The following is an 11,906-nucleotide window of genomic DNA, read 5'->3' as shown; positions in this document are numbered from 1 at the left end:
GAGAATGACAACCTTTAAACAGGTGTTAAATATACTTTTTTATTAGACACACATTCACATTTCTGTACTATTTAAATTTATCTGTTGTAAATTGTCTTTTTTTATCAGCTGTAAACAGAAAGTTATTATAATTAACAGAAATAAAAACTGTTTGTAGTTAATCTGTGACGTGTTTCACTTTGGAAAATGATTTACTGAAATAGGTGAAAATTTCAATAATATTGTCATTGGATAAGGTTAGCCTGGGTAAAAATACAATAATCAGTTTCCAAATAACAATTTCAAACATGCATTTGGTCATTTATGGGTTGGGCATTTGTTGTGTTTTCATTTATCATGATGAATTTCTTATCATGATAAGAATTTTAATTTATTGTTGTCGCAATAAATATTAATTAATAATGTTTAAAATCCTCCAAAACTATCCGTATTGTCAGGAATTTTAGCTTTACAATTTTTTCCACTGTATGTTTAATGAGAGCATCAATACTTTTTGATATGTGATTAAATGGAGTTATCATGGGCAGTTTAGTGATACAAATTACACTTCCTTATGTGACCGGTGTTTTAAAGAAACATATTATAAATGGGAATATTTTTTCCCATTTGTTAAAAAAAACCCAAAGAAATGAGTTCTCTGTGGCACTATGATTTCTGTACCATAAAATCATGGCTATAGAGTTACTTTATCGTTACTTTTAATGTTTTCACAATAATAACACAAAATATTGTCCTGCAACTTTTATATTTGTCTCTGTCAACACGCCTAAATCATAAAATCAGGTCATGAGTTGGACTCTGGAGGACTTGCATGCATTAGGAGGTGATTCAGTCCTTTGATGGGAGATGACTAAGCATCATAACATTAAAAATGTCATAATGAATCAAAATTAATTCATCCCCCTGAATTACACCCTCTAGACAGGAGAGGACTGGTGGCCGGCCAGCAGCAACTGAAATGATTTCCACCACGGAAATTTCCACCACTTGAAAAAACAGCTCACAGGTTTTTTCAAGTTTAAAATCAATACTGAGAACAAAACATTCCTCTTCTGTTGTGCTTTGATCACCTGAGGAGGAGAGGTAAACTTCACAGGACGAATTTGAGAAGAGGGGAAAAATGTAAGCAGTCTTAGCAGTCTACTAATGGAGCAACATCGTCATTAGTGCACAATGAAAATCAGTTTTGTTTTTACACTTCTTTGTTTTATTCCAAGGTCTTTCTGAAAAAGACTATAAAAAGAGGTACAAGTTATAACTAGCATGCTTCAGTTGTAATTTCCTTGACCAACAACAGCCTTAATTAGAAGGAGCGCTGGAAGAAAAATGCTCCTTATCTTTGCAGGGCAGACAGAGCTCATTTCTTTTTATTCAGACCAACAGCTTTGGTGGAGCTCCCGCCTCTTTCTGAGCAGAAACTAAATACAGATCCTCTGCCTCATCATCACAGCGGCGTTACTTCCCTTAAGGGTGGATTTATGGTTTTCAGAGTTGCAGTCCCGCCCCACATCCGGACAAAAAGCAATGGTTCTACTGCAAGCACTAGGTCCGAGCTTACCTGCCAACAATGTCATCATTAAAGTATGAAAGTAGCAAAACACAATTTATATATGTCGACCAGTGCATCATTTGTTTAGGAATGGAATGATAACAGAAAAGATTTTGTGTAAATGTGGTCAGTCTGGACTTAAATTGCAGACGGCAGCAACATTAGAAGCACCAAAAGGGTGCTTCTTTTGGTGCTTCTACGCAGGAAATGACTGCGTAGCAGGAAATGACTGCTGCATAGCTCTCTGTGGGCTGAAGCCTACATGCTGCTGCAAGCACTCTGGGAGCTTGGCCCCAGCACAGGCAGTGACATAAGAGCAACGGCTTCACAAATCTGTGAGAGCTTGGACATCTGCTGGCGTATCGCAGTACTGAACTCTGTTTTTGGTTGATATCTGTGAGAATTAAGCCAGGCGCCTTAATAAGTAAGGGCCAATAAATACAAAAGAAAAAACTGATTCAAATATAAACTCTAGAGTTTGAATCTGTAAATTCTAATTTTGTTTGGTTAAAGAGGAACAACCTAGTTCAAATCTCACAAACTTGTAGCGATTTAAGAGAGATGGTTCTAAAATCTGTTTTGTTTTTGGTAGACAATTTTCTAAACAGCATTGCGATGCGAATGACTAGCACTGGTGGTGTAAAACTTATGTGCAAGAGAAATTCAACTCATCCATTTTTTGTGTTTTATTCTTGAAGAAAAGAGTCTTATTCACTGGTGCAAGGATGTTTCTCACCCACTCCAAACCTCAAAATAAAACAGGACTACCACACATTTAAGACTTGGCGAAGCTGCTGTAATGAAACGTACATTTAATTCAATTCAGTTCAACTCAATGACACCTTCTTTATCCTAGTGGAGAAATAAGCTGTTACCTTAGTTCTCATTACATCAGTTTCTTCAATGAGTAATTTAAATGTGGTTAATGCTGTGGGTATGAGGGATCTCCTGTAGCAGTCTGTGATGAAACGGTTCTGAGGAATCATCTGACTCCAGTCATTCTGCTGCTTCATTAGCAGAGGAGGCTTTGGGGTTTCCGTTAACTCCATTATCTTATGAGGTGTACTCTGCAAATCAGTTATGGCAGCTCCTTTTTGGTCAGCTCACTGACTTAGATAATCCTACCTCAATACATGGGAAAATAATTCAAAATACAAAAACTACCATTTTGATTCAACAGCTATTTTAATAAATCTTAAGAAAGGTGACAGGTGACAGTTTTCCCCCCTGCTCAGCTCTCAGCCTGTTATATTTACAATTCTTAAAGGCATGGTTAAATGGTTAAATGAAACCCTGCTGATATCAAACCTGCATGGCTCTTCAAAGAAGATTTTCCTGCTATTTGAGCGTCCGTCCCTGTTGTTATTAAAAGCAGCATTACTTCCTGTGTGGTCCCCAATGGTACATGCAACTGTGAACTGTTTGATAAAAATAAAAAAATAAAAAAAAAATCAGTTTTTTTCACATTATGTACCGATCTTAAAACTTCCATTCTTTCAGAGATATTGGAGAAAGTAGTTTTACCCAATTTAATGCTCTTTTGTGGAGGTTTTCCAATCTAAATAAGAACAAAATGAAAGGTGCTGTATTTTTCAGCCCAAGCAGATCCCTCTTCTTCCAAAGAATTACCTGATGTTTGCTGATTGTCCTTTTTTAATGTGTTGGCAAGCATTGGCAATAATTGTTCCCTCAAAACTAATCCCTAGTGATTAACTTATAAGCAAACCTCTGTCTGCAGATAGCAAAAAACAAACAAAGGTTCAGAGTTGATGACTCTAAGCAATTTTGTTAATGCAGATCTACAAAACATCTTGATTCTTCTGTTTGCTTGCAGCTCTGTTGCAACATCGTCACATTCAGCCACTGTAGGTAAAAGCATTAGCAAGTTAGTCTTTCAGCTTTTCCTTCCAGGAGCCTTTTTATGACTCTAACCTCCATGAAGTTTATCCGCCATCTTTGTCCAGCCCCTCAAAAGTGTCTGTAGGGATCATAACTTTTATGTTAGCTTCCAGGCAGCAAGTGAAAAAAAAATCCACAAAAGCGGAACAAAACTTACTGAAAAGTGTCTCCAAGCAAATCAGGCAGCCCACAAAGTTGTCAAAATTAATGCAAAATGTGTGTTGACTCCTAACTGAGGCAGTGGAAGATTCCAGCATAGGTTTCATTCAGTAAAGCTTTGAACTTGCTGCACAACGCGCGACAAAACAGATGGTTTCTGTGGTGATTGGTTGGGTAAAAAAAAAAAAAAAAGATTTCAGCCTCATCTTTCAGTGGAACTCACTGTCACCAGCTTGTGGTAGATTTCAGGTAGACTGGGCGTGGGCACAGAAACAAGATGGAGATGCTGTGATCAGTGACAGCTGATGTCAGCACACAAATATTTAAAAGAGATTTTGCCTTAGGTGTTTTTCCTGCACACAGTAAAGAAGTAGGAGGCTATTATGATGTCAGGTAAAACAGTATCTGTTGCAGTATTCACAGTTCGTCTGTGTCAGGGTGAATGGGTTTCTGTTTCTCAGGTTAGATCATGATATTTTGTAGGAATACAAAATATCTGGAGATTCTGGTTCAACAGTTGAAATCGGAGAGAAGGGGTGAGTCTCTTGTTGGATACTAAGCAAAGAAGGGACAGTAAGGTTATGCTTAGTGGTGAACATGCATGCCAGCATCCCCATATTCACTGACGGGCCTCAGCTTTTGGACGAACTGGGCAATTTTACAGTAAAGTGAGTGGGAGACCCGCAATAAAGGCAGCATCCGGCGTGTCTTCTACGTTGCCCCTCCTCGGGTTTGAGACAAGCTCGACCAATCTGCGTGGGTTCTGGCGGCGGTAACAGAAGAGGAGGTGTAGATCAGGGGGCTGAGTGTGTGAATCTGGGTGTTTCGGATCTCAATGGGACTGAGGAAGAGCTGGTTCTTTGTCTGGACCATTCCCGTATTCTGTTATCAGGGGTTCACACAAAACCACACACCCCTGTGGTTCACACAAAACCACACAAAACTGGTTTTGTGTGTTTTAGTACACACTAAAACCATGATAATAGTTTCTTAACTAAAAACACAAAGTTAAAAGCTGACAAATTATTTTATTTATATTGTATTACACAGAAAAACACCAGCCAATCAAAGTTCAGAGTTTAAATAATCTAAAAGCAAACCTTAGTTTCTAAGGGAGCTGAGCTAATGCACTACAGACATGGTCTTCATATTTACCACACTCACCAGAGGAAAATATAGATTTTTCTCATCCAACTCTTTACATGAAAGCCAGTAACTACATTCTGTTTTATGACATGTTAAACCACATTTATGTTATTGCATGAAAGCTCAGAGAAAAAGACAAAAAAATGAAAGGTGCCATATTTTTCAGCCCAGGCAGATCCCTCGTCTTCCAAAGAAATACATGATGTTTGCAGATTGCCCTTTTGTAATGTGTTGGCAAGCATTAGCAATAATTGTTCCCTCAAATTTAATCCCTAGTGATTAACTTATAAGGAAACCTTTTTCTGCAGTTAGTGAAGAACAAACAAAGGTTCAGAGTTGATGACTCTAAGCAATTTTGTTTATGCAGTTATTTAATCCAAATAAGGTCCTACAAAACATCTTGATTCTTCCGTTTGCTTGCAGCTCTGTTACAACATCGTCACGTTCAGCCACTGTGGATAAAAGCATTAGCAGGTTAGTTTTTCAGCTTTTCCTTCCAACCAGCCATTTTCTTTTTATTGAACACACATCCTGGCTCTAACCTCCATGAAGTTCAGCTCAATGGTACCAGAACCATCTTTGTCCAGCACCTCAAAAGTGTCTGTAGAGATGTGAAGTAACAAAGATTATAACTTCTATGTTAGCTTCCAGGCACCAAGTGAAACAAAATCTCCATAAGGGGATCAAAACTCACTGAAAAGTGTCTCCAAGCGAATCAGGCAGCCCACAAAGTTGTCAAAGTCAATGGTGAGGTTCGTTTCACTGTAGCGAGCCACAATGATCTGATGGAGAGAGTTGTTCAGAGAGAAACCTGTAGAAACAGACCAATCACACAACTGTTTATCCTCTTACTTGAATCTCACAAGTGGAAACATAACTTAATAAACAGGTTTCTCACCCGCCTCCTCGACGGCCACCCGCATCTCGGAGGAGCTCATGCACCCACTCTGATCTACATCTCTTGATTTGAACAGATCCTGAGTGGAAAAACAAGAAATTACCGTCTGCTATCAGCAGCTAACTACTATTGCAGATATGTTATAGAGATAAAAATAAATAACAAACCAGAAATTTCTCAATCTTTGTCCACAGGATCTTAAACTCTACCAGGCCCAGCTTACCAGTTCCATCTTTCTTTTACATAATTGTTAAGGAATATTAGACCAAGATCACAAGATTAAAAACTTCTCAATGATTTCCCGCTCCTCAATTCTCAGTATTTTGTGGATTTGCTGGTATTTTTTGGGGGGGTCATTTTCTTGTTATAGAGACCAGTTCTGCTTATGCTTTCATTATTTTAAAGATGAATTCACATTTTTCTCAAGCGTCCTCTGATAAACTGTGATTTGTGAAAAATGATCATTTCAGAGATTTTGTTTAGAAAGGATACATCCAGCAGGTTAATCATATTGCGGCAAGTTCCAAGACTAAACCCACTGGTTTTGATGTCTTCTCCTGAAAAAATGCAAAAAGAAAATGTGAATTGTGCCTGAATCTAAAGATCGTTAATGTTACATCTGGGTGATTAAGGAAGCAGGAATCTCTTACTCCTCATCACCACTCTGTTGAGGATTCTTTGCAGCTCGTATGTAGAAATTTCCACATCCTGAGCGATGAGACAAACACTATTATTTTAATTTCGAAAGCAGATATTTGGGAGTATGAGACTGTAAAAAAAAAAACTGTTTAGCATGCCGACCTCTCCTGCAAGCTGTCCAAAAAGCCTCTTGAAGCTGTCACTGATTTCATCTTCATCGATATCAATCTAAATATAACAAAGACAAGCTTTCATTTGGTGTCAAAATTAAATGAACATCACACCGCAACTGCATATTGAAAACAATACCTTCTCCACATGACTTTCTACTGGATCATCAATCACCCTGAAAGAAGCAAAACATTAGATCAATACTGCAGAAACTAAATTATTTTATGTATGACTATATATTTTGGTGGCACTAGTAGCATACTGGAAATCTGCTTGTTTCTCAGAGAACACCCGCACGTAGAAGTCCCCGTTTTTGTTGGGCTCAAAGGTGGAGGGAACAATGAGATACTCTCCAGGGGGGAGACGGAAGCGGTTGCACAGCTCCCTCAGGTTGATGAAGGTCTCGGAGCGTGCTGCTGCACGGTTGTGCAGGAAGAAATTTTTCTTCAGGTGCACCTGTGTCTTGCCAGAGTACTGCAAAAAGAACCAGATAGTGTACTTTTGTAAGAAAGCCCACATGATCCGCTAATGTAAAGCAGCATTTTCTGGTGACACATTTTACTGGGAGGAACATGTTGACACACTCCTGTACCTATCAGAGTAACAACGCTGGTTTGAAGTGGACCAGAATTTATGTCTATGTGAATGCTATGAATTTTAGTCTTTCAAACTGTTTTTGTCACAACAGGTCATTTGTACATGGGTCCTGGCTTGTTAGGTCTCCAGAAATCTTACTGTTACACAACATTTTTCTTGTATTTCTAATCATCATATGGAGTGTTTTTGACAGCTTTGTGCTGTTTTACTTTTTTCACAAATTTGTCTGCTTTGGTCCTTCAATTAAGATATCTAAAAGAAAAAACATCCCTGAACACACTTTCATTTTGAAAATGATAATTGACATCCTTTAAGAAATAAAAGTATTTTAGAATTTGAAATATCCCAGTGCAGCCAGTAGACTCTCTGGGTGATGTACCTCCTCTGGAAGCTATAAAAAAGGAAAGGAAATCCAAGGTTAGACTCTTATAAAATGCTACACATTCTCAAATAATGATTTCATTTTTTATTTTATCCCCTCACGTCATAAATTGCAAATCCAATAGTCTCCATGTCTTCTCCCATTTTCCTCCTACAGCGCTTGTTTTTCTGCATCAGGCCCACAATGACTGTGCATCCGTCCTCCTCACCATCATCGGGGTCGTCGTCCACCTCGTCCAGCTTTATCACAAACTGAGGATTTGTCCAGAAGGTGTCTACAAAGGGGAGCAAGTGTTAGTGGAACAACTGAAGGGCAGGTTTGACGTGGCCAACCCTGTGTTGTGGTATAAAACAAACACAGCATTTCCATACTGATTTGTTCTATTGGGAAAGATGAGCAAAATAATCTCAGAATATATGTATATTTTATTCTTTACTTGTACTTAAAGAAAAAAATATATTGTAGTAGTATAACATTGCTCTAAAAAAATCCAACATTTAATTTAATTACATATTTAATTAAATGTAATCAGTGGTTAAAAAGCATACCAAGATACATTTATTTTAATAAAATAACTTATACCACAGCTGTTTGCAGCCCTAAAAGTTCCACTAAAATTATGGTGACTGGACAAAGCAGCAGAAACAAGCTGCTGCTGCTGCTGCTGCCATAATTTTATCAATTCCATAACTTTTTTATGTTGCTGAAAATCCAGTTTTTTACTGTATTTTTTCATTGTAAGCCTCTCATCTCTACATTCATCAACTGAGTTCAAGACTGCAGCAGTCGGAGTAATTAGCGCGCACACTGTTACAAGCAGTATCAGTAAATGTGCCGCTGTCAAACTGGGCCTACCTGGATAGTTCCTGCAGCCGCCAGCTGACACACCACTCCTCCATGTCTCCTCAAACTCTGTCTCCGCCCATTTCTGGGATTCATCATCTGTCAGAGAGTCAGGGGTAAGGTTGCAGATCTCAAGCCGGGAATACTCACGGAGGAAGTCGGAAAAGGACATCCTGTGGAAGCAAAGGTGGAAAAAACGCAAAAAAAAAAAAAAGTGAAAATGGTTTCCTCCATGAAAAGAAAAAAAAAATCAAATTTTTTTTAGAGTTACCAGAATTCTCCATCCTCAGATCGGTTGGTCAGTCGCTCCTGATCTTCACTGCTCACAGATCTCCATTCAGAAGAGCTGGAACAAAGAAACATAAAGAGTGAGACTTGTGCTAAGTGGTGGGGATGGCTCCACACCTACATAGCAACCACAAAACACATTGACACGGTTGTTGTTCAAGATTTTCCACCCTTTCCGAAGGGTGTGTTCGTCTATGTGTGTTATAACCTTCACACAAGCATGTGTCATATTTGGGCAGTTTGGGAGTAGAAGGAGAAAGGAAGTGATTTAGAAGAAGCAGTTTAAGAAATTTAACAAAAAAATTTGACAAATATGTTTCGAACTGGATTTGGAGTTGGGGTTGTTGTACATAGAGGCATCACATAGACATTATTCGTCTTCACCCTATATGTTCTTCCATTGGATTGTGGCATCATCTTGGAGAATACTATGTGTATTAAGGTTGTAGTCAATTCTAAATTTGCTGCATGCTTGTCTACTGCTCTAGTTATCCTTCAAAAGTGGCAAAGTTAGTGTACAGTCCTCTTTCTAATGTTAGATAGGGAAAACCTGAAGTGGAAAGCACTAGATGTGTTCTTTTGTTAAAATGTGATTCAGCGGTGATTAATTTGATTTCTTTGGTTCCATTTCACTAGCCACATCCAGGCCTGACAACTCCTCAACATGTAGAATAGAGACATTGCTTTAATGGAACCTGTCTGACAACACGAAGTAGGCTCAACTACAGATGGGAAACAATATTATTAGCTGCGTTTCTATTAGCCATAAAATTGTGCAAATTAGAATTATGTAAATAAGTTTGCTTTATACAAACATTCCAATTTTTTAAAAGTTACATTCTTTGGTAAAAGTTTTTTGTGCTATTCTACGGAGTGAGGAGAGAAAATCAAATGTAAACATTTATTCTCCTCATGCAAGATTCAGAGGATCAGTAAAGTTGTGAAGCTACATCATCCTTGCACCTCGGATGTTTGTGCGGACCAGAATACTCCGATTAGAAAACTTCTCAGAGAACATGCTGGCTCTTACTTGTCACTCCATGCACCCGTCCACTCCACTTGACCCCACGGGTTTCTGATCCTGATCAGCTGCACCATGTCTCCTTGATACTCAACCTAATGCAGATCAGAAAATCAAACAACTCTGCTTCCAGTAGGAGGACACGTTTTGACCAAATAACTCCTGGAGTCTCACCTGGTCGGCTCCTGTGACAGAGTAAGCATGCCCCTTCACCAGCTTGCGATGTGTGATCGCCTCAGAATCAGCTGCACTGGTGATCTGCAACACACAAAAAAGAGATAATGTGAAACAAATACCTCAAAGATAGCAACCACAGTAGTGATAGAAGAACTCAGACGAACATCAATGGAGCATCCCAAAAGAGAGCCTCTTTTCAAGGCCTTTTGGATTATTTTGAAGAGATGTGGATCTGGGCTCGCCAGTTCATGTCGCTCTGCGATGCCCCCCGTGAAGTCTTCAAAGCCCTCAATGGTGCTGCCTCCAGAGAGAGCCTCGTAGCATCCATTTATTCTAAAAGCAAAATAGCTTAGGTAAGGACCACACCTATGAAAAGCTCCAACAGTCAAATATTCATAGTCATCCATACTTAGCGTAGGCTTTCTCCAGCAAGGCGCTCCAAAACTCAGAGCCCTCCGCTGAGTGAACAAACAGGAGTTCCCCGTCTCTGGTGGGCAGGCGATCATCAACAACCACATCTATCCAGTCTCCAAACTGCCAGAACTGAGAGCAAGAAAAGATGATCCTACCAGTCAAATCTAACTTTTTTGTCTCTTAAACCCAATCAAGACTCTAACTGAGGCAGTGTTGTACCTGGAAGTGGAAAATTCCAGCATAGTTTTCAGTAAAGCTTTGGTCATGGGGCACAACGCGGGACAAAACCTGCTTGTTGAGAGTTAGGGAGGCTATAGCCGCCAGGAGCCAGCAGTCACCTGGGAAAGAAAATCACCAGTGAAGGCCTAATGCAGCACATGGAATAATTCACTGCAACATATTTCCAAAAAACGTAGAGATCATGTTGGTCATTTCCATCAAACAGATCTGTGCTGCTAGGCCTAATGTTCTTTTAATTTAGAGATGACTCGTACGCAAAATAGACGGAACAGAAAATACAGGTAGAAAACATATTACAGGATGAAGTGAAGACAGACAGTAGTGTGGAGGTGCACACTTAATTTGCTCAAATTACTAATAGGACACAAGACAAATACACAAACTATAACATAAGTTAATCAAATTAAATTAAGAAGAAAAACTGCACTGTTAAAAGCTAATCTACCATCCACATATTTTCAGATGGTTTCTGTGGTGATTGGTTCCACAAAAAAAAAAAAAAAATCTCAGCCTCATCTTTCAGTGTAACTCAGTAACACAGCTTGTGGAAGATTTCTGGTAGACTGGGCGAAGGCGCAGAAACAAGATGGAGATGCTGTGATCAGTGACAGCTGATGTCAGCACACAAATATTTAAAAGAGTTTTTGCTTCAGGTGTTTTTCCTGCACACAGAAAAGAAGCAGGAAGCTATCGAGCCATGATGCCGGCTTTAACAGTATCAGTATTCACAGAGTCTGTGTCAGGGTGAATGTGTTTCTGTTGAAAAGCTAGATAAGCATGCATACACATCTTAAGAGCTCAAGATAGAAAGATCTTGCATTTAAAATTTTGATAGTCTAATTTTCCTGTGAATAACTTTTGAATGTGATTAATTTCAAAGAGAATTGACATGTGTAGCTCAAGTTATTTTAAAAAATCAAATTGGTGTGTGTTTGTGCTTCTCACCAAGTGCTCCCTGACAAATATCAGTCCTTGTAGCATCTTCAGAGATGAATTTTGGGTTTCGGCACAAGTCCTGCAAAAAAAGGATCAATAAGACAAGTCAAACTGTGGTACATCCTTGTTTAACCTTCTTATCCAACCCTGTTAAGATGTTTTTAAAGTGACACTTCATTATGTTTGAAGTGGGCCTTAGTTAACTTAGTTAAGTTAAGGTAAATCCAGATAAGTTTGTCCCTGAGGTCTTCAGGTGACTACTACTCCAGCAGGGACCAAAGCCATTTTCCATTGTCTCCAAACAGATCAAATTGCTTATGCAAACAATGTTTTGCTTAAGCAACCTTATGTAAATAAAACCTTCAATTTTATTTACATGAAAACTGAAGGTTGGAGGTAGTGTGCCACACAATTTCTTATGCTAGCTATAGCTTGGCTTCAAAACAGGATTTATAATAAGAGAAGATACCAAGAGAGTTAGCTAGTGTAGTTACTAAATTAGCAGTTAAGAAACCCTTAGCTGCAGTATGAAACTTTTGCAAAAAAA

The 11,906-nt window shown here is 38.8% G+C and overlaps 1 protein-coding gene across 2 annotated transcripts in view; it reads right to left on the bottom strand.

Moving 5' to 3' along the window:
• Positions 1 to 2,988: 2,988 nt before the first annotated feature.
• The window catches only part of LOC106959267 (calpain-2 catalytic subunit-like), a 13,247-nt gene continuing 4,329 nt past the window's right edge, over positions 2,989 to 11,906 (bottom strand). Inside the window, exons 2-21 of one of the 2 annotated variants that reach the window (XM_015051735.1) lie at positions 11,369 to 11,438; positions 10,403 to 10,521; positions 10,179 to 10,312; positions 9,934 to 10,102; positions 9,767 to 9,850; positions 9,602 to 9,687; positions 8,555 to 8,629; positions 8,296 to 8,456; positions 7,542 to 7,714; positions 7,438 to 7,449; positions 6,724 to 6,935; positions 6,600 to 6,636; positions 6,453 to 6,518; positions 6,302 to 6,359; positions 6,144 to 6,208; positions 5,819 to 5,887; positions 5,652 to 5,730; positions 5,448 to 5,564; positions 5,296 to 5,354; positions 2,989 to 3,412 (exon numbers count right to left, since the gene is read on the bottom strand). In XM_015051735.1, the coding sequence (XP_014907221.1) occupies positions 3,338 to 3,412; positions 5,296 to 5,354; positions 5,448 to 5,564; positions 5,652 to 5,730; positions 5,819 to 5,887; positions 6,144 to 6,208; positions 6,302 to 6,359; positions 6,453 to 6,518; positions 6,600 to 6,636; positions 6,724 to 6,935; positions 7,438 to 7,449; positions 7,542 to 7,714; positions 8,296 to 8,456; positions 8,555 to 8,629; positions 9,602 to 9,687; positions 9,767 to 9,850; positions 9,934 to 10,102; positions 10,179 to 10,312; positions 10,403 to 10,521; positions 11,369 to 11,438 (1,920 nt within the window). In that variant the 3' untranslated portion in view covers positions 2,989 to 3,337. Of the gene's footprint in view, positions 3,413 to 5,104; positions 5,206 to 5,295; positions 5,355 to 5,447; positions 5,565 to 5,651; positions 5,731 to 5,818; positions 5,888 to 6,143; positions 6,209 to 6,301; positions 6,360 to 6,452; positions 6,519 to 6,599; positions 6,637 to 6,723; positions 6,936 to 7,437; positions 7,450 to 7,541; positions 7,715 to 8,295; positions 8,457 to 8,554; positions 8,630 to 9,601; positions 9,688 to 9,766; positions 9,851 to 9,933; positions 10,103 to 10,178; positions 10,313 to 10,402; positions 10,522 to 11,368; positions 11,439 to 11,906 lie in introns of those variants that run through there. The other variant, XM_015051736.1, reaches the window with a different exon arrangement.

Source organism: Poecilia latipinna, unplaced genomic scaffold (assembly GCF_001443285.1).
Source record: "Poecilia latipinna isolate Pla-1442-1.1 unplaced genomic scaffold, P_latipinna-1.0 Scaffold1062, whole genome shotgun sequence".
NCBI classification, from domain to species: Eukaryota; Metazoa; Chordata; class Actinopteri; order Cyprinodontiformes; family Poeciliidae; genus Poecilia; species Poecilia latipinna.
This window is presented reverse-complemented; position numbering and strand designations above follow the sequence as displayed.